Source organism: Aspergillus pseudodeflectus (assembly GCF_044049435.1).
Source record: "Aspergillus pseudodeflectus strain CBS 756.74 chromosome Unknown BJX68scaffold_23, whole genome shotgun sequence".
NCBI lineage: Eukaryota > Fungi > Ascomycota > Eurotiomycetes > Eurotiales > Aspergillaceae > Aspergillus > Aspergillus pseudodeflectus.
In genome coordinates, this window is record NW_027263799.1 from 282,866 (window position 1) to 310,792 (window position 27,927).

General features: G+C 52.1%; 6 protein-coding genes across 6 annotated transcripts; 2 read left to right on the top strand and 4 right to left on the bottom strand.

Moving 5' to 3' along the window:
* Window positions 1-828: 828 nt before the first annotated feature.
* On the bottom strand, window positions 829-3,548 carry BJX68DRAFT_97480 (anaphase promoting complex subunit CDC16). Its single transcript, XM_071050106.1, has 2 exons — window positions 3,243-3,548; window positions 829-3,187 (listed from the first exon to the last, which is right to left on the bottom strand). The coding sequence occupies exons 1-2, from the start codon at window positions 3,337-3,339 to the stop codon at window positions 1,011-1,013; spliced, it is 2,274 nt and encodes a 757-aa protein (XP_070898760.1). The 5' UTR covers window positions 3,340-3,548; the 3' UTR covers window positions 829-1,010.
* A 117-nt stretch (window positions 3,549-3,665) lies between these two features.
* On the top strand, window positions 3,666-4,765 carry BJX68DRAFT_237942 (Saf4/Yju2 family protein). Its single transcript, XM_071040265.1, has 2 exons — window positions 3,666-3,872; window positions 3,935-4,765. Exons 1-2 carry the CDS (start codon window positions 3,853-3,855, stop codon window positions 4,728-4,730), a joined length of 816 nt encoding a protein of 271 aa, XP_070898761.1. The 5' UTR covers window positions 3,666-3,852; the 3' UTR covers window positions 4,731-4,765.
* Window positions 4,766-5,085: 320 nt separating this feature from the next.
* BJX68DRAFT_267227 (histone acetyltransferase TRA1) lies at window positions 5,086-16,943 on the bottom strand (the record flags this gene model as incomplete). The annotated part of the gene is made up of 5 exons (XM_071045755.1): window positions 5,086-5,775; window positions 5,824-14,649; window positions 14,701-16,569; window positions 16,646-16,803; window positions 16,892-16,943. The coding sequence occupies 5 exons, from the start codon at window positions 16,941-16,943 to the stop codon at window positions 5,086-5,088; spliced, it is 11,595 nt and encodes a 3,864-aa protein (XP_070898762.1).
* A 1,210-nt stretch (window positions 16,944-18,153) lies between these two features.
* On the bottom strand, window positions 18,154-20,430 carry BJX68DRAFT_267228 (protein phosphatase 2A regulatory subunit RTS1; the record flags this gene model as incomplete). Its single annotated transcript, XM_071045756.1, has 6 exons — window positions 18,154-18,514; window positions 18,573-18,700; window positions 18,758-18,928; window positions 18,982-19,335; window positions 19,400-19,999; window positions 20,089-20,430. 6 exons carry the CDS (start codon window positions 20,428-20,430, stop codon window positions 18,154-18,156), a joined length of 1,956 nt encoding a protein of 651 aa, XP_070898763.1.
* Window positions 20,431-23,194: 2,764 nt separating this feature from the next.
* BJX68DRAFT_276086 (uncharacterized protein) lies at window positions 23,195-24,714 on the bottom strand (the record flags this gene model as incomplete). Its single annotated transcript, XM_071048000.1, has 3 exons — window positions 23,195-23,731; window positions 23,787-24,507; window positions 24,623-24,714. The coding sequence occupies 3 exons, from the start codon at window positions 24,712-24,714 to the stop codon at window positions 23,195-23,197; spliced, it is 1,350 nt and encodes a 449-aa protein (XP_070898764.1).
* A 2,044-nt stretch (window positions 24,715-26,758) lies between these two features.
* On the top strand, window positions 26,759-27,808 carry BJX68DRAFT_267230 (arrestin C-terminal domain-containing protein; the record flags this gene model as incomplete). The annotated part of the gene is made up of 3 exons (XM_071045757.1): window positions 26,759-27,046; window positions 27,115-27,558; window positions 27,623-27,808. 3 exons carry the CDS (start codon window positions 26,759-26,761, stop codon window positions 27,806-27,808), a joined length of 918 nt encoding a protein of 305 aa, XP_070898765.1.
* Between the last annotated feature and the right edge of the window lie 119 nt (window positions 27,809-27,927).

The following is a 27,927-nucleotide window of genomic DNA, read 5'->3' on the forward strand; positions in this document are numbered from 1 at the left end:
AATCGCAATCCAAGGGACAAGCACAGATACAGGAACACACTCAGGGATAGGATATATTCTCCATCTTAATTCCAAATGCCGCTTCTATTCGTATTTGGCCGATCGCAGTCTGTCCATCTTTTCCCTCTCCAATGCCAGTGTCTCAACTTCCAACTTTCGTTCCCACTCCCCCAATCCAAATAGAAGGATAAAAGACCGTTAGGGGCGCAACGCGACAATCCTGACGATCACAGGGGCCCTGGGCCGCCTTTGTGAGCCATTAGCTAAGAGCGGCCAGGGCCAAGATGATCTTTCCATGGAAGGCTCCATTGACGACGTGGCCAATCGTGGGGCTGTTTCAACTCTTTCGAGTATGCGTATGCGGACGACAATGGATTCTTGCAAGGTTTAGCAGCGGTTTTACGAGCGAAAACTGGCACGTCCAGCAGGGCAGAATTGCCACGATGACGCTGGTGCCTGCTGCTAGTCTTGTCGGACAGTCCCTGGAAGGGACATGGATGTTGGCCGAACGCAGGGTCAAAACGTGGGTGCTGACGCCAGTCAGAGGCTTAGCAGCGACGCCGTCGAGGCTCAATGCGATCGTCAATTTTACGGCCAATGAGAGTGAGATAGTGGTCGGAAATTCTTGTTTCGAGGCCTGTCATTGACGGAGGGGCTTACTGATGTGGAGAGAAAAGGGTCCAGCGGCGCTTGGCGTTAATCTTTAACGGAGTCCCAGGCTCTGGTGAGGCCCACGAAACATACGGAGGAGACCCCTTCAACGAATTCTTCTGCCTGCGCCAGGTTCCAGGATTGTCTCAATAGCCTCTTGCGCCTTAGGCTGCTACAAATGTACACTGCATCGGGATTCTGGACAGCAGGCCAAAAGATTATCGTCTATGTTGGAATTTGCTATTTACGCCGCCCATGCGCTCAAAGCCTCAAAACAACCGTCCAGGGCAAACGCCCGGTCGCAACGCCAATCGTTACAGTTCCGCTCCAAACTCCAGTGTACAGTAAGAATAGAAACCTCATGATCGCGACTGCGCAAAATGTCGCCCTAATCGCCCTCCCTTTCGCACGTCATGGATCTCCGGACTGCTCGCGAGGAGTCTGTGGCGTCCGCGTTGGCCCCCACGGACCCGGCCCACGGTCTCGGCCAGCAGCCGCTCTGCGTCGTGATCCAGCTCCATCTCAATCGTGTCTTCCACTGTTGTGTGCTCGACCGGCAAGTCAACCCCAGCCTGTGCGACCTCATCTGTCCACTCCTCTGTGTAGGAATCATCCGCGGCTATGCGTCGCCGAGCCGCGTGGCCTTTGCCCTTGTCGCGCGACGATCGCGTCGAGCTTCGGGGCGGCGCTCGGCCATCTTCTGACATCACATTCTCTGATTCGCGCGTTTCTGACGCCCAGATCTCCAGAGCACGCGACAAAAGGGTTCCTGCAACGCCCGCTCCACCTGCAGCGTCCCCGCCACCACTGGCCCCAAGCACTCGCACTGCCTCGTGCAAGGCGGTCACGGCATCCATGGTGCGGCTCAGCTCCAGCAGTATAAGCCCACGAGCAGTATGTAGTGATCCGATGAGCCCTCTCTCCTCATACCCACTTACGCCCGATGATGCAACTCCAGAAGCATTGCCTCCACTTCCGCCTAGGAATGGAGTATACCCCAGGCTTGTACCGGCGGCGCCGATCCGCAGACACTCGTCGAACTCTTCGAGTGCCTCGGGGTATCGTCCTAAGCGACGTAAGGCATGGCCGAGATTCGATCGCGTGGCTACCCAGGCGCCCGGTTCGCATTGGAGCGACGTCGCTAGCCCTAGTGACTGACGAAATAGTTCTACCGCGTTATCGAGATGATTTTGATGGTACAGAACGACGCCAAGCTCGTTCAGAACCAGAGGATCTCCTCCTAGCGTAGACAACTCAGAAGGCATGGAAGGTATTGAAGGTACTGTGCCGGCAGCCGTTCCCGTGGACATGGCATACGCTGCGCACAAGTACTCTTGCGCTAGAGACATGTTGTTCAGCGCGAGATGCTGCATTCCAAGAAACAGCTGCGGTAAATGGTTGCCTTGGAACAGTCTAGCAGCGGTGCTATACGCGGCGATCGCCTGATCATGCTCACCTTCCGCTGCAAACGTATGAGCAAACCCGATCCAGGCTGGTGCAGAGTGAGGGTCCAGCAACGACGCTTTGGAGAAGAAGCGCCGGGCCTCTGCGATTTTGGACACTGATAGGTAGTATACTCCAATAGCCAGGTACGTGTAGGATTCTTCTGGTGAGTGGTCGGCAAGGGTGTGCGAGAGTAGGAAAAGGGCATTTGTGGCGCCTGTCTCGTATAGGCACGCCAGGTGTAGGGGGTATACGGCGGGCGAATGACCAAGATGGCTCTGAGCGGTGGGACCGGTGTGCGCTGAAGAAAGCGAGGACTGCGACGTTGAGAGAATCGAAGACGTCAGCTCTAACGCTTCAGCAAAGCGGCATTGTGTGTATAAAGCTTCTGCCCGAGAGAGGAGGATGTCCGGATTCTCGGCCAGTTTGTAGTGTGTCGACAGCGTTTCGGTGGCATCGGTGAGGATAGCAGGCGATGAGTACTTCGATAAGCGAGTGGTATAGAGCATCTTCGTGAAATGTGCCGCTTCCTGCGAAACGGGCGCGTCCGCCCCTGTAATCGAGTCAAAGTCCAGCGATTCGAGAAACTCCAGCTCTTCCGTCGGCGACATGAGCGAGTTCTTCATGAGCTGATCAAACGCTTCGAAACACTGCACGTCAATGCGCACAGCATCCTTGTAGCAATCCCGGGCCCGATCGAAAGCATTCTGCTTTGCAAAACACAGTCCCCGAAGGTAACACATCCCCGCCTCATACCGGATATTGGAAGCATCCTCGCGATCTCGTTCCTCCGAGCGGTCAATGCGCGACGCAGCGCCCTTCCCGTTGCGTAGTGTGATACGGCTTTGTCCGTTGATGTGTTGAAGCTTGCGACGGCTGTTGCTGCTGCGGATCAGGTGGGTGGGGTTCTGGTCGCCCAGAGTTGAAAGCGCCTGCTCATATTGGCCTTGTTTGATGTAGCAGTGGGCGGCGAGGTAGCGGCAGGCGGTGCTCCGGGATATGAGGTCTTGTCGAGAAAGGAGGGCAAGGGCTCGCGTGTAGTTGTTGTTCGAGAAGTGTACTTCGGCCAGCCAAAGGGCGTCCTCGTCGCTGTCTAAAATGAGGTTCGGTTAGTGTTGCTCGCGCGCGAACGCAGAGAGGAATCTCACTTGTCAACGCGAGCACTTTGTCTCCGATAAAGATGGCCGAGTCAAACTGGCCGCGGACCTTCGCCTGTTGTCGCCAGACCCGTAGGAAGTTCTCCATAACCAACGCGTTCAAAGGGAAGAGGGAGTCTCACGTGCGGCATGGGATGGAAGGGTAAACAAATACAGAAAGAGGCGTTCCCCCGCATGCGCAGAGAATGTGGACGACAAAGGAGGAAAAGTACGCGGTCGGAGCCTTGGCTCAGGCCTGACAGCAGCAGAAGGAATGGATATTATTGAAGATCAGCTGCGATCAAAGCTCGCCTTATCGGCGTTGCTGCTCGCCGTCGCCTCTTGGTCGCTGCTTTTTTTCGGGCAGCTGCCGCGCACGTGATCACGTGCTCGGAGTTTAGCCACCAGACACCGCGAGGAGACGTTGAACAACCACACCTCTGCGACTTACCACCTTTTTCTGTACGAATCTACTTCTAGACTCCTCTAAATCGACTGTCTACTTCTGGTCGAAACTTTGCTGCAATAGCTGTTGCCACCTCTAACTCACCACTGAGTATAAAATCGCATTTGCCCCCCGTTTTCACTTGCCCAGCAACAACCATCCAGACAAGCCGCAACCATGTCCGAGCGAAAGGTCTTGTAAGTACTATTACCGTCGCCTCAATCTGCACTATCATCTAACCTGTTTTCCTCTCATTTAGGACGAAATACTACCCACCGGACTTCGATCCGTCAGCGATAACCCGCACCCCAAAACACCTGCGCTCAACAGGCCCGAAAGTCATAACCGTCCGCCTAATGGCCCCCTTCTCTATGAAATGCACACAATGCGGAGAGTTCATCTACAAGGGGCGCAAATTCAACGCGCGCAAAGAAACAACGGAGGAGAAATACTTTTCGATCCCGATCTACCGATTCTACATCCGGTGCACGCGGTGCAGCGGCGAGATAACGTTTGTCACGGACCCGAAGAATATGGACTACCGGGCGGAAAAGGGCGCGAAGCGGAACTTTGAGGCGTGGCGCGATGGCAAGGCGGATAACCATGAAGAAACCACGGATGAGGTGCTGGATCGGTTGGAGAGGGAGGAGGGTGAAGAGCAGGAGCAGTTAGACCGGGATAAAATGGCGGAGTTGGAGGAGAAGACGAAGGATGCAAAGAGGGAGATGGAAATTGCGGACAAGCTGGATGAAATTCGCGTGAGGAATGCGCGTATTGAGCGGAACGAGGCGCTTGGTAGCGATGTGGCGCTGGCGCTTGTTAAGGACGAGGTGGATGAGGCTGCTTTGAAGGCTCAGCAGGAGGATGAAGAGGCTGCCCGAAAGGCGTTCATGACGGAGACAGGGGAGAAGGTGAAGAGAATTGTGGAGGACGAGAGTACGCCAGAGACCCAGGCTCCTGCGCCGCCACCTTCGTTTGCACGAGTCAAGAAGCCGAAGAAGCCTTTGGTAAACAGCTTGGGGATAAAGAAGAAGGCCAAGCCATCTCTGGTATAACGAAGTATACGTTTTTTGTTTATTGCTTTCTACCGGAGTTTACGCTGGGCATCAGACGGGGTATACAGGCGTTTACCTCAACTTAGCTGATTTCAATCTGTCGGCATTGCTTTTTATGAACCAATACCATACAACTGGCATTAAGCTGCAATTCAACGTAAATAAACATGCAGGGAGGTAACAAAAGATACGCAAAATTCAGGTCAACAACATTTGCCCCAAAGCGCCGCGCTAGAAACCAAACCGAATAGACCTTTTTGAATCCCTTTGTGGTGCATAGGAAGCAATTTTGCTGCCAGTCCACGACCCAATAACAAAACGCCAACGGAATAATTGAAAAGAACACTACACATACTCAGAGATACGGCATCCACAACGCGTCTCCGGCTGCCAGATGCTGAGGGTTCACAGCTTTTGAGATCAGATCGATAGTCGTCTGGTTCGCCGGCAGGTTTCCTTCTGGCGGGCTGGCGAGGCTTATCGCTCTGCTGACAATGAGTTCGCTATTGCTGTTCACCAGCTCCCGCAGGTGCGTCGGTGAAAGGACGCCACGGTCGCGATGGTGCGTCGTAGCCCAGAACATCATCTCATCGCGGACAAAGATGCTCAGCTGCTGGTCGAGGTCCTCGCGTTTTTCCGTCAGGCAGCGAGCAATAGCCATGATCGCACAGGCGAAGAGACCCTCGGTCGCGATCGGGCCCATTAACGTCTGGATATTTGGAGTCAGGCGGAACGGAACCTGCTCTGGGTTGAAGAAGAAGGCCTTGGTCGGGTTGATGATCGGGATCAGCTCGGATCCCCAAATGTCGCCGGTTGCCCTAGAGATCAGGATTTTGTTCGGGTACCGGTTGCCCATGTGCATCATGTAGGTCATGAAAGCAATGGCCGCGTACTGATATGTGAATTGGCGGCGGAAGAGCCAGAAGTCCGCAAAGTTGGGATACGTCTTCTGGAAGTAATCCAGCACCATCGTAGGCGGAACCCACTTCTCCTGGATCGCCGTGAGCATCTCCGTTCGAAGAACCTGCTGCTGATCGGCAGTTCGCTGAAATTCATTAGCCAAAATCATGTGCAGCGGAGAGAAATTACTCACATTCTGTTTAGTCTCTGCCAGAGCCCTCATCTTCTCCATTGTAAACAGAACAGGCTCATCCTTGTTGATGCCAACGCGTCGGCAGTAATCCTCATAGATGCCTTGCATCGAAATGTATGATGAGTCGTCACGGACCAGACGAATGTGGGGCGCCACTGGAACCATGAGCGGCAAGTGGAAGTACAGGTTCCTCCGACGGCTTTCCTTGCGCTTAGCCAAGACACCATTAAAGATGCGGAAGAGCTGAAGGATGCGCTCTTCACGTCGGCAGTGTCGGGCTGCAGGATGTTGCACAGCAAATGCATGAACGCTACCGTCATGGCCACGAATTTTGAGGCGACGGTGGCAAACGCCAATACCACGAACCAGATCAATATCCGGCAGGAATCGATCAATGCGAATAAAGTCCTGATTCTTGTCCTTGTGCAGGAGATACTGTCCGGGAATCTCAACCTCATCGAACTTGAGGAACCGGAACTCGCTGAGATGCGGCGAATAGCTCTCCAAGAACTGCACCTGGGGTCGTCGGTCAAGCTTCTCCTCAAACTTGTCACGCCAGCGACGGAGCTTCTGGATGTACTCGTACATGGTAGGCTTCTTGACGACAAAGTCGGCTTCGAAGGACTTGCGGATATGAGCAGGGAGGATTGTCTCGGCAAAGCGGGTAATATTGGCTTCAGTCGCCGAGGGGAGCTTGAAGTCTTGGGCGTATGAGCCGGGCATACGACCAACGTAGGCCAATCCATCGTTGAGAAGTGCAACAATAAGACGATACGCGTCCTCATCAGGAGGGCACTTGAAGTTCTTGTGGATCTGGTCGACCATTGTCTCCATAGACAGAGCGAGCAACGGGAAAGCAGTCTTGAGGCCAGACATGATCTCATCAGAGTACTCCCACGGTTTCTTGAGAGGCTCCTTCTCCGGCTCTCCTTCAGTGGTGGGGTTCGGCTGTTGCTGTTGTCCTGGAACCTGGAGATTGGATTGCTGCTGACCTTGCGGTAGCTGTGGTGCTTGACCCGGAGCAGGTGAGGGAACTTGAGCAGGCTTCTGAGCAGGACTCTGACCGTTGGCTTGAGGCTGGCCTTGAGTTTGTCCCTGCTGCTGGGGCTGCTGAGCCTGGCCCTGCGACTGATTCTGCGCAGGCTGTTGGCCAGCTGGTCGATTAGGCGTACCCTGCGTTGGAGTTGAGGTGGTTCCGTTCGCGGTCTGTGCAGGCGAGCTCTCCGCGTTTGCTTGCGGGGGCTTAGTCTGCGGCGAGGCTTGTTGACGCGCGCGGTTAAGCTTCTCTTGCTTCTGGTCATGTTGTTTCTTGATATTGAGCATGTCCTCTCGGTTCGTGCGGAGCAGGAAGAAGAGAGCCTGGGGGTACAACTTGGCAATCTTAACCAGGACAGCTTTGCAGAGACGGGCTTCGCGGTGTGATAAGCTGGTAAGTAACTGCGGAATAAAGGTGATCCAATACCAGACTGGCGTGTCGCCCTTGAAGTTCTCAAAGGCGGCCGCCACAACACCCTCGTCATTGTCCAAGCTGAGCAGCCACAGAATTCGGCTGAGAAGTTTTCGTGACTTTGCGCTCTTGTAAAGACCGGCGGCTTCCAGGTAACAGCTGACAGCATTGCTCGCGAGCTCATAGTCGGTGTTCTCCTTCTTGAATCGGAGATCGCTGTACTGACCCCATTCAGACCACGCCTTGGCCAGTCTGAGATCGTAATACAACGCGACACCGAATGCCTCGTTGGCCTCGGTTACCTGGTTCAGCTTGGCCAGGAACATGCCCTTGAGAGTGTAGAACTCGGCCTTCTGTTGCGCACCAAAGTAGTTGAGGTTGGTGTTGTTGATTACATCCAATCCGCTGTTGAGCTCCTTCGGGTTCTGGTAGTGACACTTGGCTTGCTCACGCAGCTTCAAGAACGCCTCTTGGATCTCGATGTTCGGGAGCGTGTAGATACGGCTGAGCTGATTGATGCAAACTTCCGGCATCTGGTGTTTCCGAGCAACATGGGCGAAGCGGTTGATGATCCATGCCGTTTCGTGGTATCCGCGATAAGCGTACGAGTTGCTGGCGACATTGTTCGTCTGAGGGGGCAGCAGGCCAAGATACGTTGCGTTGATGAGCTGGAAAATGTGTTGACGCCAGGTAACGAGATCTTGCCAGGCATTGATATCGTCCCACAGATTAGGGAGGCGGTCGCGCCATGTTCCCAGCAACAACTTCAGCTCCGCAGACTTGGTATCCAGATTTCGCTCATTGGTTTGTGACAGGCTGGAGCAGATGTGGCTGGCATCGTGAAGCTCAACCAAAAGCTGAAAGTGTTGCAGAATCGGGATATGGGCGTTGGTAATCCTCTTGGGTAGCTGAAGCCACTTGCGAATGGAGAGCTGAATGGACTCATCGCAGACACCGTTGAATTCCTGTATGTTTTCCTTCTTATTGTGGAACTGTAGCAGCGCCATGAAAGCTTGGAAGAACGTGCGCCTAGGAGTCGGGGCATCAGAGACAGACTTGACCAGGGACTCGAGTTGCTCCCGGTTGTTCTCGCTTTGCCAATTCTCAACGTTTCTCCAAGCGGCCTCCAAGAGAAGATCGTTCAAGTTCTCATGTTTGGCGAAATCGCTGAGGATCTCCCACTGCTGCAATTTCTGGGCGCAAATAAGCCAATGGTCCTCCCACAAGAAGTATTCGCCTTGAGAAAATGGCATGGCTCCAGAGCGAGCCTTGATTTGGGCGTTTTCGTAAAGTTGCTGTGACTTATCCCACATGCCTTGCTGTTCATACGACAGGGCTGCATTGGTTTCCACGAACTTGCATCGGCGTCGCCAGGTACCGTAGAAGAAATCGTCCTCTTGTAGGCCTGCATAGACTTCAACTAGCGCGTCTAGATTACTCTCACGGAGAGTCGGGGTATCAATGATTGGGTTGATGGTGGCTTCTTCCAGATACTTGGCAGCGGTATACCAAGCATCATAGGTACGGCTAAGATACTTCAACGCGTGCGGGGGCATCTTGAAGCGGGGCGTAGCACGAACAACACCTTCGAGCAGGGCCTGGATAACGTTCGGCCGCTTGTCAATCTGTCGTTGGTGGTATTCGCGGTTGATCAGGCTGACCATTCCCTTCTCCAGATCGATACGATCTTCACGAGAAAGTGTTGACCAGAAGATCGGAAAGAGCGCAGTCCATAAGCTGTAAGCCGTGCTAGAGTCCGTGTGCTGGAGCTGGCAGAGCGGTTCAATGAGATCACGGGCCTTGACTTGAGCAATCTCACCAAGGAATCTCTTGCGATCCGCAATAAACGACTCAAGCTGATTATCGACCATGATTTCGGATCTTCTGGGATCCTTCTCTGCATTGCCGAACAAGAAGGATAGTGGGTATACCGTGAAGTCATCTGGATGAAGGCGCGCCGAGGCGTTCATGTCAATACATCCTAGAATCAAATGCGATGCTTGGGCCAGCCAGAATGAGTCCGCTAGGGTATCCCAGTTCTGACAAGTCAATACATAGCTGAGACGCGAACTTGCGAGGCGAGTCAGACTCCGATCGAAAATGGTCATGAAACGGTTACGCATGTCCACATCCTTCGCTCTTGTTCCTATCAAGAACGCGTGCTCGAGTCTGACTGTCAGCTCAGTTCGGGTGATCTTGGAGTCTTCGTAGATCCGAATGACAAGTTCAAGGAACTTATGGAGCATGTCCGGTGTTTGTCGTGACTCAAAGAGCAGCATCTTGTGAAGGACGGCAGTCTTCTCTTTCAGGGTAGGCCATGATTCGGTGGAGTGGAAGATCCAGGACTCAACCATGGCCAGGATCTTTGTGCAAAGGCCCTCATTCTGAGAGCGCTCAACAAGTTGTGCCAGAACGCTTAAGAAGGGCCGTCTCTGCTCACCCAAGTGAGACATGCGCACGGAGATAAGCTCAATGGTTTTGAAGATGAGGTCGATACCAATCTCGTATTCCTGAGGATCCGGAGCACCCTCAGGAGGCTTTTGCCCTGCCTGGTTCTGTCCATTGATCGTAGAGCCAGCCACATGTTCCTTGGCCAATTTCTGTGAGAATACCTTCATAACCTGGGGAACATGAGGGTCCATCTCTGCCGGCTTCTTCTTCGAAAGGGACCAGAGAATATTGAGACTGGAGATGTAGTTATTGGCAGACAGTGTCTCCGTCGCGATCGCAGACAGGTATGTAACGAACTCAGAAGGCGAGTTTTCAACATCCATCGCGTCTTCATCTTCAGGCTGGTCATCGGGAAGAGCATCGAGAACCCGCTGGATCGGAGGTGGAAGCTTGGGCTCGATATCCATGTCCGTCTCAAGACCATGGAGAACGTCTTGAACTTCAGGGTTGTCCGAACGAAGGGGTTTCTCGAACAGCTTCTGGATAAGCGGGACCCGGGCAACGACCCAATCATCCGGCTTCGACGCGAGAAGAATGCGAATAACCTCCAGGGTATTCACAATACCCGTGACGTACTTTTCGACAGGCTTGTCTCCTCTATCCGCTGTAAGGATCGGCTCCGTGACCTTCTGGTAGAGCTCAATGTTGAGATCGCCCCAGTAGGCTGGTTGCATCAGGTTGCGAAGCAGTCCAACCGCTTTCTTTTGCATCTCGCTTGTGTGCACCGGCGTTTGCGGTTTAGAGGACTGGAGCTCGCGGAAGCGCGCTGCCGGCACCTGGAAACGATCTGTGGAGGTCGTGATAAACGAAATCAGGTACTTTGTCAGGGCAGCTCGGAGATCTTGAGGAACCATATACTCCGAGCGAGGAGGAGCAACAGCCGGGGAAGGAGAAGCCGTGGCTTGAGCTTCGTCAAGCGTGCGCTTCTTCGAGTTGGGCGATTCCATTGCACCGTTCATAACGGGCGGCATAGGCGTGGACGAGGGGGTGGGGGAGTTGACCCGCTTCTCTTCCCAGAGCCAAATGAGGTTGATGAGATTAAGAGCAAGCTTCTTGCTATCGTGGGATGGGTTGGCTGGGGGGGAGGCGATCTTGATCAGGGAAGGAACAATAAGCGGCACGAAGTGCTCCCTGGATTCGTAGAACAAATCCGGTTGACGGACAAGGAACTGGAAGATGCTCATGACCTGCTGGAGGTTTGCCGTCTCTTCAGCCAGGATCCGGCGAGGCCATTTCGCCCATAAGGGGTACCTTGTGTCTTGTTGAGCTTGAGCTTGAGCCTGCGCTTGTGCCTGGGGATTGTTGGCATTTGTTGTATTGTTGTTGGGCGGTGGAGGCGCGAGAATCCTCTGGGGAAGAACAGGGGCAAGGACATCCAAAGCTTGAGTGACAAGCGCTTTGCCTTCGTTTTGATGCGCCCTCAAAAGCGCCACATAGACCTGGACTACAATCTTGAACGGCGTCTCATAGTGTGCAACGAAATAACTGATGAGGACATAGGCACCGTACTTGTTGATGATATCTTCAAGTCGGATGTAGTTCCATGCGAACTTGATAATGTCCTTTCTGCAATCCTGGATCGTGGTAGAATGATACTTGATCAACAATGCTGACAGTTGAAGAAGCTCCATTCGAGCATGGTCGACACCCGGCTGGCTCGATTCTTCACTCAAGTCCGTAACCTGCGGCTTCCAAAGACGGTTTGTAACGAACTCTGACATACTCTTATCCATCAACTTTGGACCATCAGACGTGTTATTCCAGGTATTTTGAACGTCCATCGCAAAGATAGGGTTAACGAGGTGACGGAAGGCGTAAGTCTTCATCTTCTGGGAACATGAACGCTGACCATAAAGATCAAGACAGCGCATGATTACGGACCGGCGATAATCAATCGATTCATTCGTGATGATGTGGCGGTAGATGAACTTTGGGAATGTGAGGCTGCGCTTGAGATCTCCCGCAGACAGACCGTCGATCACTTCGAAAAGGAAGTCGAGGTCCTGCATCGACTCCGCCAAGTAGATTGTGATGATGTCCATGAGTTGATCTTCCGCTTGTTCAACCCTCAGGCGTTCGGTGGGCAGGAGTTTGTCGCCGCGTAACTTGCGTTGGAGGTCCCGAGCCGAGGTGAGTACTTTGGTCTTGAGCTCTGTGTGGGAAACAAGCCAGCCTTTAGTTGATTTGTGAGAGCAGATGGCATGCACAGCATAGATTCCGTTGATAGCGGCAGTATTCTTGCCCTCTGCTTGCTCCTGGCCAAACGCCGCCGTCATAAATCCTTCCGTGTCTGCAACGACAGCCGCCCGAAGGGCCTCACTTTCCGAATCTGCAAGGACTTGACCGAAGAAGCGACCAAAGCGCTCATCCTTGAAGCGAGCATAGAAGAATGACAAGCTTTCCTTCGGGTATCTGTTCAGATACTTGACAATCGGCTTTCTGAAAGGGCTGCTAGATGTCCTGCGAAGCTTGTCTTCCAAATCCAGAACCTTGTTTACGAGGTGCTCCATGAATGAAGTGGCAGCTGGAGGCAGAAGATGGAAGATGTTGAAGATTGCAGCGACAATCTTCATGGAAGGATTCTGCTCCACAAGGCTGAATGAGACCTTTTGCAGAGTCGCATCATCTGCAATGACCTTCATATGGTCCAACAAGCGAGCTCCAATCTCGACCTTGAAGTAGTTGGTAAGTAGGGTCAATAGCCTAGCAAGCCCATCCAAGCCGGCAACACTCAAGCGCTTCGGATCCTGCAAGTTCATGAGAATCGGTCGTAATCCGTTCTGAAGCAGATCCTTAGGAAGCTTGTTCGTTTGGGTTAGAACATCTCGTAAGCCTGCGTTCGCCGCATCAATGACTTCAGGAGACCGAACGTAGAGCGACTTGAAGAACACGGAAATGATACGAGCGCGGCTTGAGCTCTGCGACGTATTGGCGAATTCGGGAAAACTCATCGCCATTGACAAGAGTCGAAGGCAGGCAACCCGCAAGTTCACAATCATCTCAGCATTCTTGAACTCGTTCGGTTTCGAGGCAAGGTTCTCATCTTCCGCATCGGCCAAAGCGAGAGACTCCAACATGAGCCGGTTCAACGGCTCGTTGAATGTCACAATGTTATTCCGTAGGCTCAAGCAGTAGGTAATGGCGTCGATAAAGCCAATCTGGGTTGGGAAGGGCAGGGCGCGCAGAGGCTTGTTGAAGATCGACTGCAGTAGGCGATCCTTGACAGGTAAGATGAGTTCGTGGACTTGGCATTCCAAAATCTCCGCAATGGTAGAAAAGCTTCGGCGAGATGCTTCGCGAACATGCTTATTCATGTGGGAAAGCTCGTACACGAAGAAACCACAGAGGGAGTAGAGGCGACTCTTTTCGTTCTTCAGATCATCCTTGGACATGTTCTTGCAGCACCGTCGCAGGATCAAGTCAAGTGTCTCTGACGCGCGAGCGCGCGTGCATGCGGGCAGGTCAGCAGGAGTGTCTTTGATGACATACGTCAATGCTCTGACGAATTCAGCCTGCTTCTCAAAGAGCCAAGCGTCACCGAGATCCAGCTCAGTGGCGTAGAGGTGAATACCTCGGCTCCCGCCTGCCTTTGTGAACCATTCCTCGCTATGGCAGCTGTGGCAGAAAACGCGGCCAAGATGTTGGAAGAACGGTAGCTTCGTAACGCGTTCGGATGATCCGAAAATTGTCACAGCCGCCTCCTTTAGCTCCAGCAAAGCCACCTTGGCGGCGTCGCGGACATCTGCATTGTCTGATGACAAAGATTCGACAATGGCTTCTGCGAAGACTCGTGAATCGAGGTAAACAGAACCTTCCCCACTGGAAACATCGAAGGGCCTCCGAGTATGTCTAGCCTGCGCGAGAGACCGTCCTACTTCCACCATGGCAAAGTGTTTGCAAACATCCGCTACAAATGTGGTTGCTTTCTCCTTAAGCGCGGGAAGAGTGGTGGCAAATATGGCGGCCTTGAGGAGCTTCTTGAGTGAGCCTTCCTGAGAAAGCTTCTTGGGAATCGAGCTAGTACGCTCGGACTTCTCGAGAATATCGGCCATTGCCGAAGTCTTGCTTTCGAAAAGGTCATTCGCGTGCAAACGAAGAAGGGACGCCATGTCATCCGGGATGTTCTCGTATCCGATGTACAGCTTAAGTTGAGACGAAACGAGGTGGAAGGCTTGCTGCTTGTAGTATGCATCCGACTGATGCTTGGAGATTTCCATTAGCTTGGCGATTGCCAGGTCGACACCGATCTCGATGGGGAACGGCCGCTTCTCACTCGGACCGATCAACTTGATGTCGAAGCTAGGAGCATCATCTGCGTATTGCTCAAAAGTAAGATCAGGCGGGTGGTTCAAGTACTTCCTGTTTCGCCCACCAAGCTTGCCCAGAATCCGCATGGTTGTGTGTGCATGGAAATGGTTGTAAGGGTGCGGTCGGAGATGGTCGAACAGCGCGGTCATTAGTTCATCCATAATGGGAGCCATGATGGGATCGAGATAGTCGGCCGTGAGATTGTCAACACAGAGCTCGAGCGTCCGCAAACCCTGTCCGACAAGGTCGGACTCCGCACGCAGGGCTACAACAATCGGACGCATAAGGTAGCTCAGGTGAGGAAGAAGATGACTTAGGCGAGCAGGAACGGTGAGTGTAAGCTCAACATACAAATCACGCTCCTGCGGCTTCCGGGCAGCAAGAAGCAGGTTGTTGAAGGTCTCGAGAAGCATTTCCAACAGAGGGAGAATTTCCTTGTACAGGAGCTCAAATCGGCCACCACCGATACTGCGGAAGAGAGAGCGCAGCAGAAGGAAGTAGTTCATGGGTTCTTCGGCAGTCACCGAGAGTTCGAGACACTTAGTGACAATCTTCGACACATGAGGATGTAGGACCTGTTCGTTCTGCGCCGAAAAGAGCGTCACAGCCATGAAAGACAGCTTGAACATTCTCAGAAGAATGCGAGCCTTGGCCATATCAGGTGTACCTACTTCATGAATCCTATCCATGAGATATTGCAAGACCATTCCCGAGAACGCCGGAGAAGTCGCTTCGCTCGCGAAGAAGAACTGGGGTAAATGAAGGAGGGCCCCATGTTCAAGCATAAGATCAAAGAGGTAGGGAATTTCAGTGTGGAAGACCTCATGAAAAGTCGCAGTGTCAATGCAATGGAAGACTGTTCCAAAGCTCTCCAAGAGTTCCTTCTCTTCACGGGGCATAGGAGCGGTGTACTGGCTAGTAAGGAAATCAAAAGGAGAAGAAAAGTTCACCTCCGGCTCCGGCTGGTCGACGCCATAGTATCTGAATACCCTCGCACCTTCATGGAAAAGCTTCTTGATGACGCGCACTTCCTCAGCGTTGTAACCATACGAAACTTCAGACCAATTAATTGGAACATTAGCAGGGTCAATCTGAACGTTCTCCGGATTGCAGTTCTTGAGCTGGTGGAAGATGTTCTTCAAACCGTTAATCAGGTTCTTGAAGAGGAAGATATTCTCCGCAACTGGATCAGCGTTGCGATCCCGTGGGTTTGACGTCTTGAGAGGTGATGCTGAGAAGATATCAATCTCATCCCAGTCAGGCGGGTGGTCCTTGTCAGCCAGATACTTCTCCGGCGCCGGTTCCTCCTTCTTGTTGGCTTGATAGAGCTTGTGGAGCTTCACTACGTTGGGGAACTGGTAGTTCATAGCCGCTAGCTTGTCGCCAATCGCGTCTAGGATCATAAGCAAAAAGTAGCGCGCTTCTTGCTTGTTCTCCAGCTTGGATATCTTCTCTGCCATGTTAAGGAGAAGCTTGGCGCTCATCGTTTGGAAGCTTGTCCCTGGAAGGTCGTCGTGGAGGTTCTTGGTGTACACCTCGATTGTTCTCTTGATCTGATCGCGACTCAAATGCTCCCGGACATGGTGAATGAGATCCGCGAGCATGCTGTACGCGAGGGGCCTCATAGTCTCATAAACAGTCAGGCCGTCACCAATCAAAGTCCGCTCATCAAGAAGCTGATCGATCTTGTCCAGGAAAATATTCCGGTATGTGCAGTTGATGATATGGCGGATAGCAACCAGAAGCTCTTTCCTAGCGCTGGACTTTTCCCGCGGGCAGTCTTGTAACAGCCGAACGACCACGGAGGGCAGAGTAGGAAGGAAGTCCTGAAGCTGGTGCGGTTGCAGGCGTAAAAGATATGCCAGAAAGCTCATCGTCTTAACCTGGAGTGTGATGAACTCTCCAAATGCCGCACGGTTCTTGATCTCTTTGCACACGCCTGTGAAAATGGTGCCCTGTGCAGCGGCTTCCGCATGCGCTCTCTCTTGCGGCTTCGCTTGCAGAAGCAAGATACTTTTGATTAAGGGTACGAAGAGTTTGACATTGTTGGAGACAGAATTCCGGTGCGTCTGGAAAATGGAAACGACGATAATTGGGCATTCAGCAAGAACCTTGAACGAGTGCATTCCCTTGAGAAGGACATTGTTCGACGTTTGCTGATCGGTGACGAGGTCTGGAACTGAGGCAGCGGGCGAAGTAGGACGGGGAGACTGGAAGGTTTGCGCAGAGGCACCGGGCGTTGAGGGCATCCCCGAGGGCGTCGCTTGGTTTGGTGTGTCGAAGGTATCACGAACGACCTGCTCCATAGTCTGAAACATCTCTTGGATCAATTCAAGAAATGGTTGTACCCGCGAGGCGGTCGCCCTCGCTTGATTGCGCTCCAGATCCATTATTGTCTTCATGCAAAGAACAGCATTTTCTTCATTCTCGATCCGTACGAGGTCCATCAACAAATCCACCATGTCCGCAGCGTATGGTTCGACGTCGGAGGGCATCATCGGAAGCCGGTGTAGTGTCTCGAGAACGCAGTTTCGTAGTTTCTAACGGGTTGACAACGTGTGAGCCTTGCTCAAAAGTACCATGACCAAATTCGTGGGGCAAGGCTGTCCAACTCACCTGCTCCAGCGACAGATTTGTGAACACTGGCTCCCCCTGGAGTATTTTCTTGAAAACCGGCCATAGTTTGGAGAGGAAGATCGGATAGCTTGCACCGGAGCAGAGGGGTTCGATGTTGTCGCGGAGTTCGACTGCGACATTGGCGCGGATTTTGATATCTAGGGACAATAGAGTTAGCACATGAGCGCGGAGATAAGCGCAGCTGTCTGAGTCGAGTTTAGAATGTAAACCGGTCAAGAAACGTACCAAGCTTCTCATCCCCAAGCTTGTTGGCGTAGATATCAATGTTCCGCTCCATGGCGACTGCTGTCCTCACCGGAGGTAATCACGGCGAGTAAAGCAGGAAGAAACACACTGCCAGGCCGCCAGGCCGGCCTTACTTAATAGCCAGCACTGGTATACGAGCGAGGTGTAGTCATAGGAGGGACAGCGTTCTGGTAGGCGAGTTCAGTCTGCGCTCTGGTTTGGGATTTGTCGCATGGAAAGGAAGCTCCAAGGTGGTACAGCGAGGTCGTCAGGTCATTAATAATTAAGGAGAAAGTTATTAGGGAGCGAGAGGACGAGAGAGAAGGTGAATGGAAAAGAGTGTGGAGGAGAGGGCTGGAGGGGAGGGGAGGTGAAAGCTAAGGTACAAAGTCAAGATCGCGCAAATCCACGCCCGCGAAAGCCAGAACAGAAAGCAGCCTCAAAACGCGGGTATCGCAAAGACCCCGAACAAAACGCTAGTCCGAGATAGGCAATTTTGGGGAATACATTAATCCGCGCCGGGTACCGCGCGCTGACATCGGCTAGAGAGGTTGTTCGTCCAATGGCTGGTAATCCCGCGCTAGAGGCACGTGTGAGGACACAACAGGAACGGAACAGCCCAAAGCACATACAGAGGATAATATTGAAGGTAATTGATCCAGGCTATGCCTTAAGTATTTCATGTTATAAACGTCAAAAAAGTCATCGACATCAATGCCGAGTGAAGGGAACGCCATTTGCACCCGTTTTCCAGACCCGAACACAGTTCTAATAGTCCAACTAGGATGTCCGCTAACTCACAGAGCTAGCGAGTCACGCGGACAAAGAATAATATCGAAAGCCATGTACACAAAAGAATCTGAAATAATGAAATGAGATGGGAAAGATGAAGGGACGAAAGCTGGGCGCGATGTTAAGAGGTGGTCCACCAATAGACAGATCGGTCGCTGGGACGAACGCATACGATGTTGCTAGTTGGGGGGCAATTATGTTATTTCATCGAGTTGCTCCGCACCAAACCTGTTACTGCAGAAGACCCAATGGGTCGTCGACGAGGCCGAATCTCACCACCACTGTTGCTTCGTCGCCTTCTACCATCTTCAAGGGCACCGCGGCGCCGTCTCTGGAATAGCGGACGTTCCAACGTTAGAATCACGCTTTCTGTAACCAAAATGACAAACTTAGCAGCGGATAATAAATCAGGAGATATAATAGTGCTTCGAAAGAGCATGAAAAGCTGATTCGCAGAAATAAACAAAGAATCAATAGCATTCAAGACCTACAGACGTGATTGAGCCCTCGCGTGGCCTTGGGCCGCTTCTTGCCGGACTGGACTCGTCGAGTTTCAACGAGTTGAGGCGATTCTGGCTTTCTTGGGTGATGGCATCGAGATCGTCGAGCTGTAGCGGAATCTCAGCGGACGACGAACCCCGCGGGCGGGCAACACCATTCTGTCTCTGTGCCGCCTTTTCAGTAACCTTGGCCCAGCGACTCAATCGGGCTTTCTCGCGGAGTTCAGCGCTGTTCTGTCGTTCGTTATATTCATGTGAGCACTCATCGAAGAGCTGAGGGTTGATTTCCATGAACATCTTCATCGCGTTGTAGACCATGCTATGGATAGTTCTGCGAGGTCGATCAGCTATCACCACCCACCATGGTATGATGTTGAAAGTCCACGTACCGGTTCCAGTGGCCCTTGGAGTTCTCAAATAGTGGAGGGAACATGATCGGTAGAATAACCTCGACATTATCGCTAACCAGGTTGCAAAAGTATTCGTTGTTCCAAAAGTAAAGTGCTCGTTCAGCGACCTTGTGAAGGCGAATTAGCAATCTGTCCAGAGAAGCCTCCCGACTCTCTTGACAAACCTGGAAGTGCGGGCTTGCGACCGATTTAGCCAGCTGGTGGAACAGCGGCTCTTGCACTTTTGCGAATTCCGCGGGGTCCATGACCTCAAAAATGTCCTCCACTTCATTCAGGTACATGACTTCCTTAGTGCTGTTTGTTTTAGGCCAGTATCGAAGCAAGCCGAGGACAACCTGATCAAGATTATTAGAGAATGGTCAAGAGGGAAACTGGGCAAGCCACGTACATCTTCTGTTAACGTGGAGTCCTTTTCAAGGAATTGAACGATGCAATAAGCCAGCTGCGGGTGATACATGCTGAGGCTCTTGACCTTGTGCATGGGAAGTAAGACCCTGGTCAAAAACAGCTTATGTTCCTCCTTGAGGGGAAGGGCGAAGCCGTTGATAATGGATCCCAAAATCTCCAATAGCTCCGCAATTCCGTTAAACCGCTCAGTCTCGTAGGTGAACTGGAAGAAGACGTTGTTTATAGATCGTCGGATATATGAGCGTAGATTGAGGAACTTTCCGTAGATACGATGCAGTGTTGTCTTGAGGAAATCGCGCTCGCGCGGGTCTTCGGAATCAAACAACTCTAGTAACTGCGGGGATCAGTGTGAGGTCGATGTGCGTACAATAAGCCGAGGAAGGATGAAATAACGTTACCTGAAGCACAAAATGATGATCAATGTACGCTTTCGCGATGTTTGTATTAAAGTCTTGGCTTTCGATGAAACGCAAGAAGAACTCGTAGACCACTTGTATATGGGGCCACGCAACTTCCAAAACCGGTTCGTCTTCTTCAGGGTCGAATGCCTCTCCCTGAGGTGTGATTGGGGGCGGGATGGGTCGAAACAGGTTTTTGGCAAACATCTCAACCACGCGAGGGTACATGGGTTCCGTGATCACCGAGCGGTTGTTGGCAATATAGTCCAGGAGTTCGTGGAGAGCCAGCCTCTTTATTTCCTTCGACTTCATGTCTGCCGTCGGATCGTTGAAATCAAAGATAATGTTGCATTGGTCAATCTTCTGCATGAAAAGCTCTTGCCGGCGATTAGGCGGGACTTCGTGGAAGCCTGGAAGTTTCTCCAGTTCCCTCTGGCGCTGATCGGAAATATCAAATCGAGAAGAATGTTGACGCTTCGGAGTCCGAATACCTTCAGACAGATCTTTAGGTGTGGTTTGAAGGCGATCGAAGACATGGGATTTCCTCGGAGGGGCCAGGTCGCCCGGCATGGTCTCAGCGGCACCGGGTGGGGGAACGTGCTGTAACGAGGAGTCAAGGTCAGCGAGGATTCATAAGAATGAGACAACAGAGTTCAAGAAGAGGAGAGAATTGTGAATAGAGCACATACCGGTGCGCTGGGACTGATCACAACACTCGGGGCCATCGGCGCTTTCGTCGGAGTGCCTGGATCTCCGTTATTGACAGGTTTCCTGACGATACCTCCGCCCTGCGGGACATTATACTGACCAGGAGGATACGGTGCGTTCTGCGAGCCATCTTCAGCAGCCTTCGCTCTAATATCATTCACGGATGTGGTCGATGATGTAGGTGTAACCTGGCTCGGAGAGGTGGATTGTTGGCCATGGTGAACGCCGAGGCCGGTCGAGTTCTGGGAGGAGGCATTCGAGGCGTCTTTCTTCTTCGACGACTTGTTATCTTTCGCCCTCGACAACTGCTCATGCTGGGTCATTTAGCTAGGTTCAGCGACCATTAAGGCGATCGGGTCCAGCCGAGTGACGACCAAAGGACCCTCGATCCGAACTCACCACTCTCTGTCTGAAACCCTTCATTGTCACCGCTAATCAAACTGCCACATGTACTCGAGCGAGGTTCTCGATGCCAGTGCAGCAAGGCGCCACACGCTAGCAGGAGGGGTTAAGGCGGGTGCGGTTTGGCGGAGTAAAGGCGAGTCTGGAGGATTTGTTTATGTCGGCCTAAAAACGACCACATGAGCATTTGCAGTACACCACGAGCGAAAATAACATTGGCGGAAGGGGAGTAGTAAAACAGTCTAAGGCACATATGCAGCAAGAAAATTGATAAAGTTGGGGAGCTGAGACGCTGCTTCAAGCCACGGGCAGGACGGGGCATTTGGGTGGCCGAGGAGGTCGAAAGGCCAGCCCAAGGAGGTGGCAGGGGGGCAAACACGAATGGCTTCCGACGCGCGAGAGGAACAGGAAAGTATATACAAATGGGAGCTCACCTCGACGACGTGTGGACAGGGGCGATTGGCAGGCGATGGAAGTTGTCGTACGCTGACGCCCGGTTGTTGGCGCGGTCGCAGTGGTCTGGGAGGAGCTCGCGAGTCGGTCAGGTCTGGAGAGGATCGACTTCCGTGTCGCTTATGAGAGGAGGCGGGGGTGCTTGGAAGAGCCCCAGGAACTGAATTGGAACTCGCGGAGCACGGTCGGGCGCAACAAACAAACACAGAACAGTTATGCGGCAAGAAGGAGAGGGCGCAAAGAAGGCAAGGGCATTGATAACGATTTCGACGTTGAGGATGGAGGCCGGTAGACTATCACGAGAGGAGGTCGACGGCCTGTGGCTGAAGAGCGCTCGGACGTGTGGTCGGTGGTCGTGGTGTGGATTCGTGGGACGGGCTCCCTGCCTCTGGTTTCAAGCAGGTTCCAAGTGAGCCGCGATGGCACTGATTACTGATTCACTGCGCTAAGACGCACCGCTGAGCTGCCGGCTTTTTGAGGACAGGATCTGAAAAGGGGCAGCATATTCGATCGAGTTTTCGCTTCTTCATGGTCTTTCTTATCAGAATCCTGTAAAGGCTACCTCTGTCGCTGCCCAGTCAACGACCTCTCTGGATTCAAGGTCGTCGACTATCGTATATTCCATCTCCGCATAAATTTTTTACAAGTAAAATAGCAGTTTGGAGCTACGTGCATGTATGCCCTGCCTTCCAGTTCCAAGGACTATTAGCTTTCTTTGCTTGCTTTTGGCTTTCTTTGTGTCTGAGAGTTTGCGCGACGAAGGTCAGGTGACCTGGATCGTTTCCTCCAACTTCAAACACGAGGTTGTTCACCATTTACTATAGCGTCTGTAACTATCTAGTTAGGATTATTGATCACAAAGTGAGCCAAGTGCGGGGAGTGTGTCGGGTGCTACGGCTATCTTTTTGCTGCCCAAGGCTCTGAGTGAAGAGAAATCTTGTTCGTCTGAAGAGACTCGAGATATATATATATCGTGTTAGGTTCCCTCGCTCAACTAGTATTTCGAATTTAGCTCTCAACGCGCTCGACCCAGATGACTTCTGTATTTATTGAACTTGAACAAGATAAGAATAGCTAGTCAACAGATTAACAATACTCCGTACACCAACACGAAATATAATGCCACTCCTTATTTGGAGGGACTAGTATGAGTTGCAGCGCCTGGGAGCGAGAGAGCTCGGATTTTTCCCTAAACCGAGGCCGAGGACTTAAGGCTTGGCATCAAGACTTGCGTGCCAAGCTCTCAGGTGACCAAGAGTCCAAGCGCCCACGGTCCTCTAGTTATTCCCGTTCCGGCTCCATGATTTGCTTGAATCCCATCACAACCTCGGAATCAGTTTCCAGATCGAAACAGAATTTACAACTTGAAGCCTAATCTATCAATTTATGTCTATGAATTGCTGGATACATTGAGTAGCAGCTTCTAAAAACAACAACATAGTTCGAGCAATGCTGCTAACATCCAACACGAGGATCGTAACCACCCACCCCCTTTCTTCATCTTCACTTTTATCTTCATGAAGGACAGCAATCCTATGAACTGGGCTCAAGATGTAATCGCTGATCTTCGGCACTTCGCCTTTGATGGCCGGACTAGTTTGCCACTAGTGCTAGACTTCTGGCTCAGGTCAAACGGTGCCCCCCAGTTACTGACGTGCTGTTGACAACCACGACAGCGTTGGGAATGGCACCGCGTCCATGAGTATTTCCTGATGGTGGCCTCGCTCAAGCGGGCTTCTTCAAGTGCCTTTGCCTGGGAGAGACTGTGAAAAATAGGTTCACAAACCATGTCCACGGTCGTGTTGGTCTTGGGAAGATCTTGACTGGCTCAGCTTGGACGGGGTTCCTTGGTATTTCCAGCATGTCGGCCACAGGAGTGACTGCGAAATCGTCATAACAAGTTCCTGAGCTCTGCTCCTTCTCGATCATTCCGCATCTACGTCGTTCTGGGAGCTCTCGACAATGACCACGAGGCCCGAACACACGTAACAGTGCTCTTGGGAACAGCTCGTTGAGCAGCGCTCAGCATGTTCTCAGCTCCTTGATGTCGTTCCAGACTTCGGCAACGGGCATTTCTATACGGATTTGTCGTCGACCGCAAAAGGGCCTGGCCCACAGTCACCTTTTAGCTGACGGACAGGCATACAAGCCCAATCAATTTTATCGAATACCCCGATCTCATTGAGAGTACCGCAGGATGACGGGCATATGATTCTGTGCCGAGCTGACTTGCTATCTCCCCTCTTCATCCCACTTCCTCAGTTCTTCTTCAAACTTTGCCCAGTGGCCCTTCACTTTACACGCCGAAGTCCAATAATTCCCCTTCTCATCCTTCCCCAGAATAAAAAACCCATCTGCAGGCTTGATTGGCCCATGGTTCTCCTGGACGTACGACGGCCGACAAGGGCCACTTGCCTCATGATCAACACGCGCAGGTGCAAAATCCAAATCAAACAGGCCAGCCTTGGACCAATTTGAGAACCCAATCTGTACCATCCCGCCGTCTCCGAAGATGACGATTGGTAGGCCCGCTCCGGACGTTCGGACCATTTCGTAGTATGCCTCGTGCTGGGCGCGTGTTCCTTGCTCGTTGATGACACGTCGCACTTGGCAAGCGAGCCAGCTTAGTGGTTTCGAGGCTATGTCGCCGGCTGTGACGAGGACGTTTACCCAGCCGAAAGCGTTGCCGACGTAGGGATTTTCACTGGATTTGGGAATGAGGTCACCTTCAAAAGCTTTGCGGAGCGACATCGCGACAGACGCGGCAACCTAAAAGATGTCAGAACATGGAGGAGGCCGTGGACCGGAGAATGCTAGGACTTACCGTCCTGTCTGGGCTTGCTTGCATTTCGCCAACCGTACAGCGCAGGATCCACGCCGTTAGCACATCATTTTCTGTAAGAAAGACTGCCGACGGATCCTCTCCCTTCTCGAGCGCTTTTGCTCGAAGCTCGTCAAGCGCCTTATCGAGCTGTGCTCGCCAAACCGTTTCCGGAATACAGACCATGCGGTTCTCCTTTGCGCGGAGCAGCATATCGACTCCGTACCCAAGCCCCCACTTAAGTATCCCTCCCCATCCGACTCGTCTATCCGTCAGAACGTGCTCTTCCGTCGGTGCGCGCGAGCCCGTCGCAAGCACATCAAACGGATCAATATCTATCCCGCACGGAGTGGGTTTCACATCTTTCTTGCCCCAGAGCATGGCGCTCCACCCCTCAACAACATATTGTAACCCGAGCGCATCAAATGCGACATGCTGCCATTGAAGAGTCACGATCGTTTTGTCGGCAAAGGAGTTCACGCGCAGTCCTAGAACGGGAATGTCGGATGTGAGGTAGTCTTTGATCCCTCCGGGCGTGTACTCTGGCTCCCATGCTAAGCCCGCCAGCGCATCCGGGTCGCCCACAACAGCGGATCGAACGCTTGGCTGGGGGATTTTGGACGCTGCCGGGTGTTCTTCGGCGGTAATGCCATGGTTGACGTGTGAGAAGCCGATTGCCGGTCTATCGGGCGTGAATTCAGCTGGGATGTGCCATTCTATTTTCCTGGAAGAAGCCTTTACAATTGAGCGTCAGTATTTTTGCTTCGACTGCGCTCTATCCTCCGATAACAGGGGCTTCTCTTTTTCATCTTGCATTTCTTCTCAGCCGACCTCCTAACCTCTGCCATCCTTCGCGCTTCACCAGGCCCTCGAGGGAGTTGCGCAACTTTTCTGGATCGAGTACAGCATCGAAAACAAGCGACACGGCCATGTTGTTTCCTTGAACGAGGAGGCTGTTTCAAAATAGTGTAACGGCAGTACTCGGTCTCCTGGTACCGTCTCCACGGCGGGCATGCGCCTAAAGAGCCAGTCCATGCTAAGGGCCCGTCAAGCTGAGTCGTTAATATGACTTGATGAACGAATTCAATGTATCAAGAATAGGACGCAAAGTCGGTCAATTGGCAGCTCATATTCCCAACATCTTCAATTTTAGGGAGGAAGCCAGTATTTATAACAGATCACCAGACTAATCCTTAAGAATCTCAACCGCTTTTAATGCCGAGGAAGCCGTTTCTTGATATGAAACGTCCGAAATTGGCTCCTTTGGCGGTATTGATTGCAAGACAAGACACCTGTCATGCTTGTTGTGGAGACGACGGCGCAGGGACTGTTCTTGATAGGATGAGCTACGCAACGCCGTTGCGCACGCCAGGTCGCTTTCATCTTAGCTCAGTAATCGGCCAGGTCTCCGAGGCATTGGTAGTTGCCAACGTGAGTGAGGTGAGTCTCTTAGATAGGGCCGGCTTGAAAGATATCTACCACCACCTACTTGGTCATTTGCGCGACAACGGTCTATGGAAGTGGGCAAGCTGGATTAGGCGAGTTCCTTGTGACGAACCTATATTTTCATGGACCGGGGAAACTCCCAGATGGAATGAAGGGGAGTTTCGATTTTGAGGTCAACTCTTTCGTCCTTGGACGCTGCGCGCGGCCCGACTCATAGTTACAACAATGGAGGGTATTGACCTTACGACGACACTGGAGATGCTTGGGTATGCCCTGCTCCAAAGGAGGAACCGAGAGCTAGCTCTCTTGTACTTGATCATGATGGTTGATTGATCGTATTCGACAGAGCAAGGTTGATCATATCCAACTGTTATGGTTTTCTGATATGGTTGGGGAAAGAACACGTGGTGGATATCGTGGGCGCGGCCAATTGAGCTATCCAAGTGTGCTCCCATTTTCCCTCTTATCAAGGGACGAGGCTAGCAAAGGCAAGCAGGCTATGTTACCAAACATGCCGAGCTCCTTGATGTGTTCATCAACCGCGAATGTGGCCAGCCTCTCGTTCTTTCCCGCATCAACCATTGCTCATATACTGCCGTCTGGGGACCTGGACTCCATAGACATGAGGAGCGACCTTCTATAGGGTAGCTGGATCCCTCAATGATTTCTTGGCCAGGTCTATAGTCTGCTCTCGACTCACGAGGCTCTTATAATATACCCTGGCGATACACTGTCGACAGATCACTCGTTATTACTCGATAGGGTTTTAGATAAACTTTCACCTTCATTAACGTGCTCGAACGGGGTGTGGTCATCGACATTCAATCCCAACCCTCCGCTAAGTAGCAGATTGGCCGTTTACTAAAGCACCAGCTCCCGAGCCTGTGCACGACAGGCGTTACACACTCGGCCTCATTAAATGTGACGTAGAATCTTATGCCTAACCGGATCAAGCAGAAAACCCAACCTTAGGGCTGGACTTGTCAGCGGCACCGCCCAACAAGGAAAATGGCGGCACGCCTACTTAATTAGGAAGGTCCGCCCATCGGCCGTGGGTTGACTTGGCGGCCTCCAAGACTTGAGTATAAGTACATTGTTCTCGCGCAATCTGCCTTTATGTGTATTCTAGCGCACAGTTCACTTCCAAAATTGCTGTTCTCTAAGACTCGCCTTGTTTCTAATCTTTCCCACGCAAGCTCCCCAGTGTCATTATGCTATTTCGCGCGGATATAGCAAGCTGTGGTCTGCAGTACGAAACCATCCTCAAAATGTACCATCGCGATCAGAACTGACTTCTCAAACCAGGCTTGACAGATCAACTATATTCCTCCCAGCGAACCGATACGGCGAATCATTGCCATGCGTCACGGGCCGGTTCCACCTCTCGCTTACCCGGGCGACATCGATAAAAGGCATCAGGGCCCGTGTCATTGGGACAATGAAGACGTCAGTACCCTCACCCGAAGCTCCAATAACCCCAAGGCCATTGCCATCCTCTAAAATAGTACATTTTTAGTCCCCGATACGGAATGTTTACGCCCGCGATCCACGAAGAAACGACCTTTGAGCGAAGCCAGAACCTGGTATTTTCAAAAACACTCGAGTCATTTACAATGCCCGCGGGCAATTACGAATTTCCAATAGAAATATCTCTTAAAGACGTGCATCTTGAAACGCTCACGGGGCCGGGCCACGAGTACCATACCTATAAAGTGGAGGTTGTTTTCGAGCGGAGGATGCAGTGGGACTGGGTTATGTCAGAGCCTTTGGGGATATACCGGTGGCGGCCCGGGGGTTTCTCGGTACTTTCAGAGAAGGTAGTGCTCAGTCTTCCTTATGCGCTCTTGTGCTTTCCTGGAGAGACCATGCTTACAGAATCAAACAGGCCGCTGAAGACCACGACAACCAAGATCTACAATACCATATTTCCATACCCGACCCTCTCGTACGGCATGGCTCAGTCTTCCCGGTAGAGTGCTGGGTTGAGCCACTTTCGGAAGATATAACAATCGCTGGTATTACTATTAGTCTACACGAGAAACACGACCTGTGCTTTAGCGCAACGGCGGCGGAGGCCATGAAGTACGATACAAACTTCATAACGTGGCATCTCGACTACGTGATTTGCAAAGAGAGGTGCGATGTCTCGCAACAAATCATCAGCAGAATCGAAGAGAAGCAACGGATACAGCAGGTCACTATTCCAGTGCAGCTACCAGGGAAATCAGATGCTTGTTCGCAAAGCTTTTCGTCGAGAAGCATCAAAATTAAGCATTTACTCGTTGTGGAGATCGACTATCACGACAGGGAAGCGGCAGAAACAAAAAAGGTGAGTAATAGAGCTGCGGCGGCCTCCTGGGGAAGTTGTTTATCAAGGCTGATTTTGTGAGAAGGTCGCACAAACGCTTCCGGTTTATATATACAGGGCACCGCCCGAGACTAATGAGAGTCCCGAGTCCCTGCCTGGGGCAGAGACTCGATGTCTAAAGAATGCCCAAAACTGTCCACCGTCATATGGGCAACATGAGCTAGACCAGATGCTTTCCGGGTTGCTGGAGACGGGAGAAGGAGTCTATTGATAGGGATGGGTATGTTTTGCGCGCTGCTCGACTTGATGCACGGTGTGTAGATATGTATCTATACTGAGAATGCAGCCGCGGATAAACGTGATGGCGCTGGTCGACTCATTGGATTTGAA

What these genes read in the sequence shown, in the direction of transcription:
- BJX68DRAFT_97480 (XM_071050106.1), bottom strand. Translation starts at nt 3,339, where the DNA reads ATGGAGAACTTCCTACGGGTCTGGCGACAACAGGCGAAGGTCCGCGGC. An exon ending in CAAAGTGCTCGCGTTGACAA is followed by an intron (nt 3,188 to 3,242) that starts GTGAGATTCCTC and finishes ACCTCATTTTAG; the next exon opens with ACAGCGACGAGGACGCCCTT.
- BJX68DRAFT_237942 (XM_071040265.1), top strand. Translation starts at nt 3,853, where the DNA reads ATGTCCGAGCGAAAGGTCTT. An exon ending in ATGTCCGAGCGAAAGGTCTT is followed by an intron (nt 3,873 to 3,934) that starts GTAAGTACTATT and finishes CCTCTCATTTAG; the next exon opens with GACGAAATACTACCCACCGG.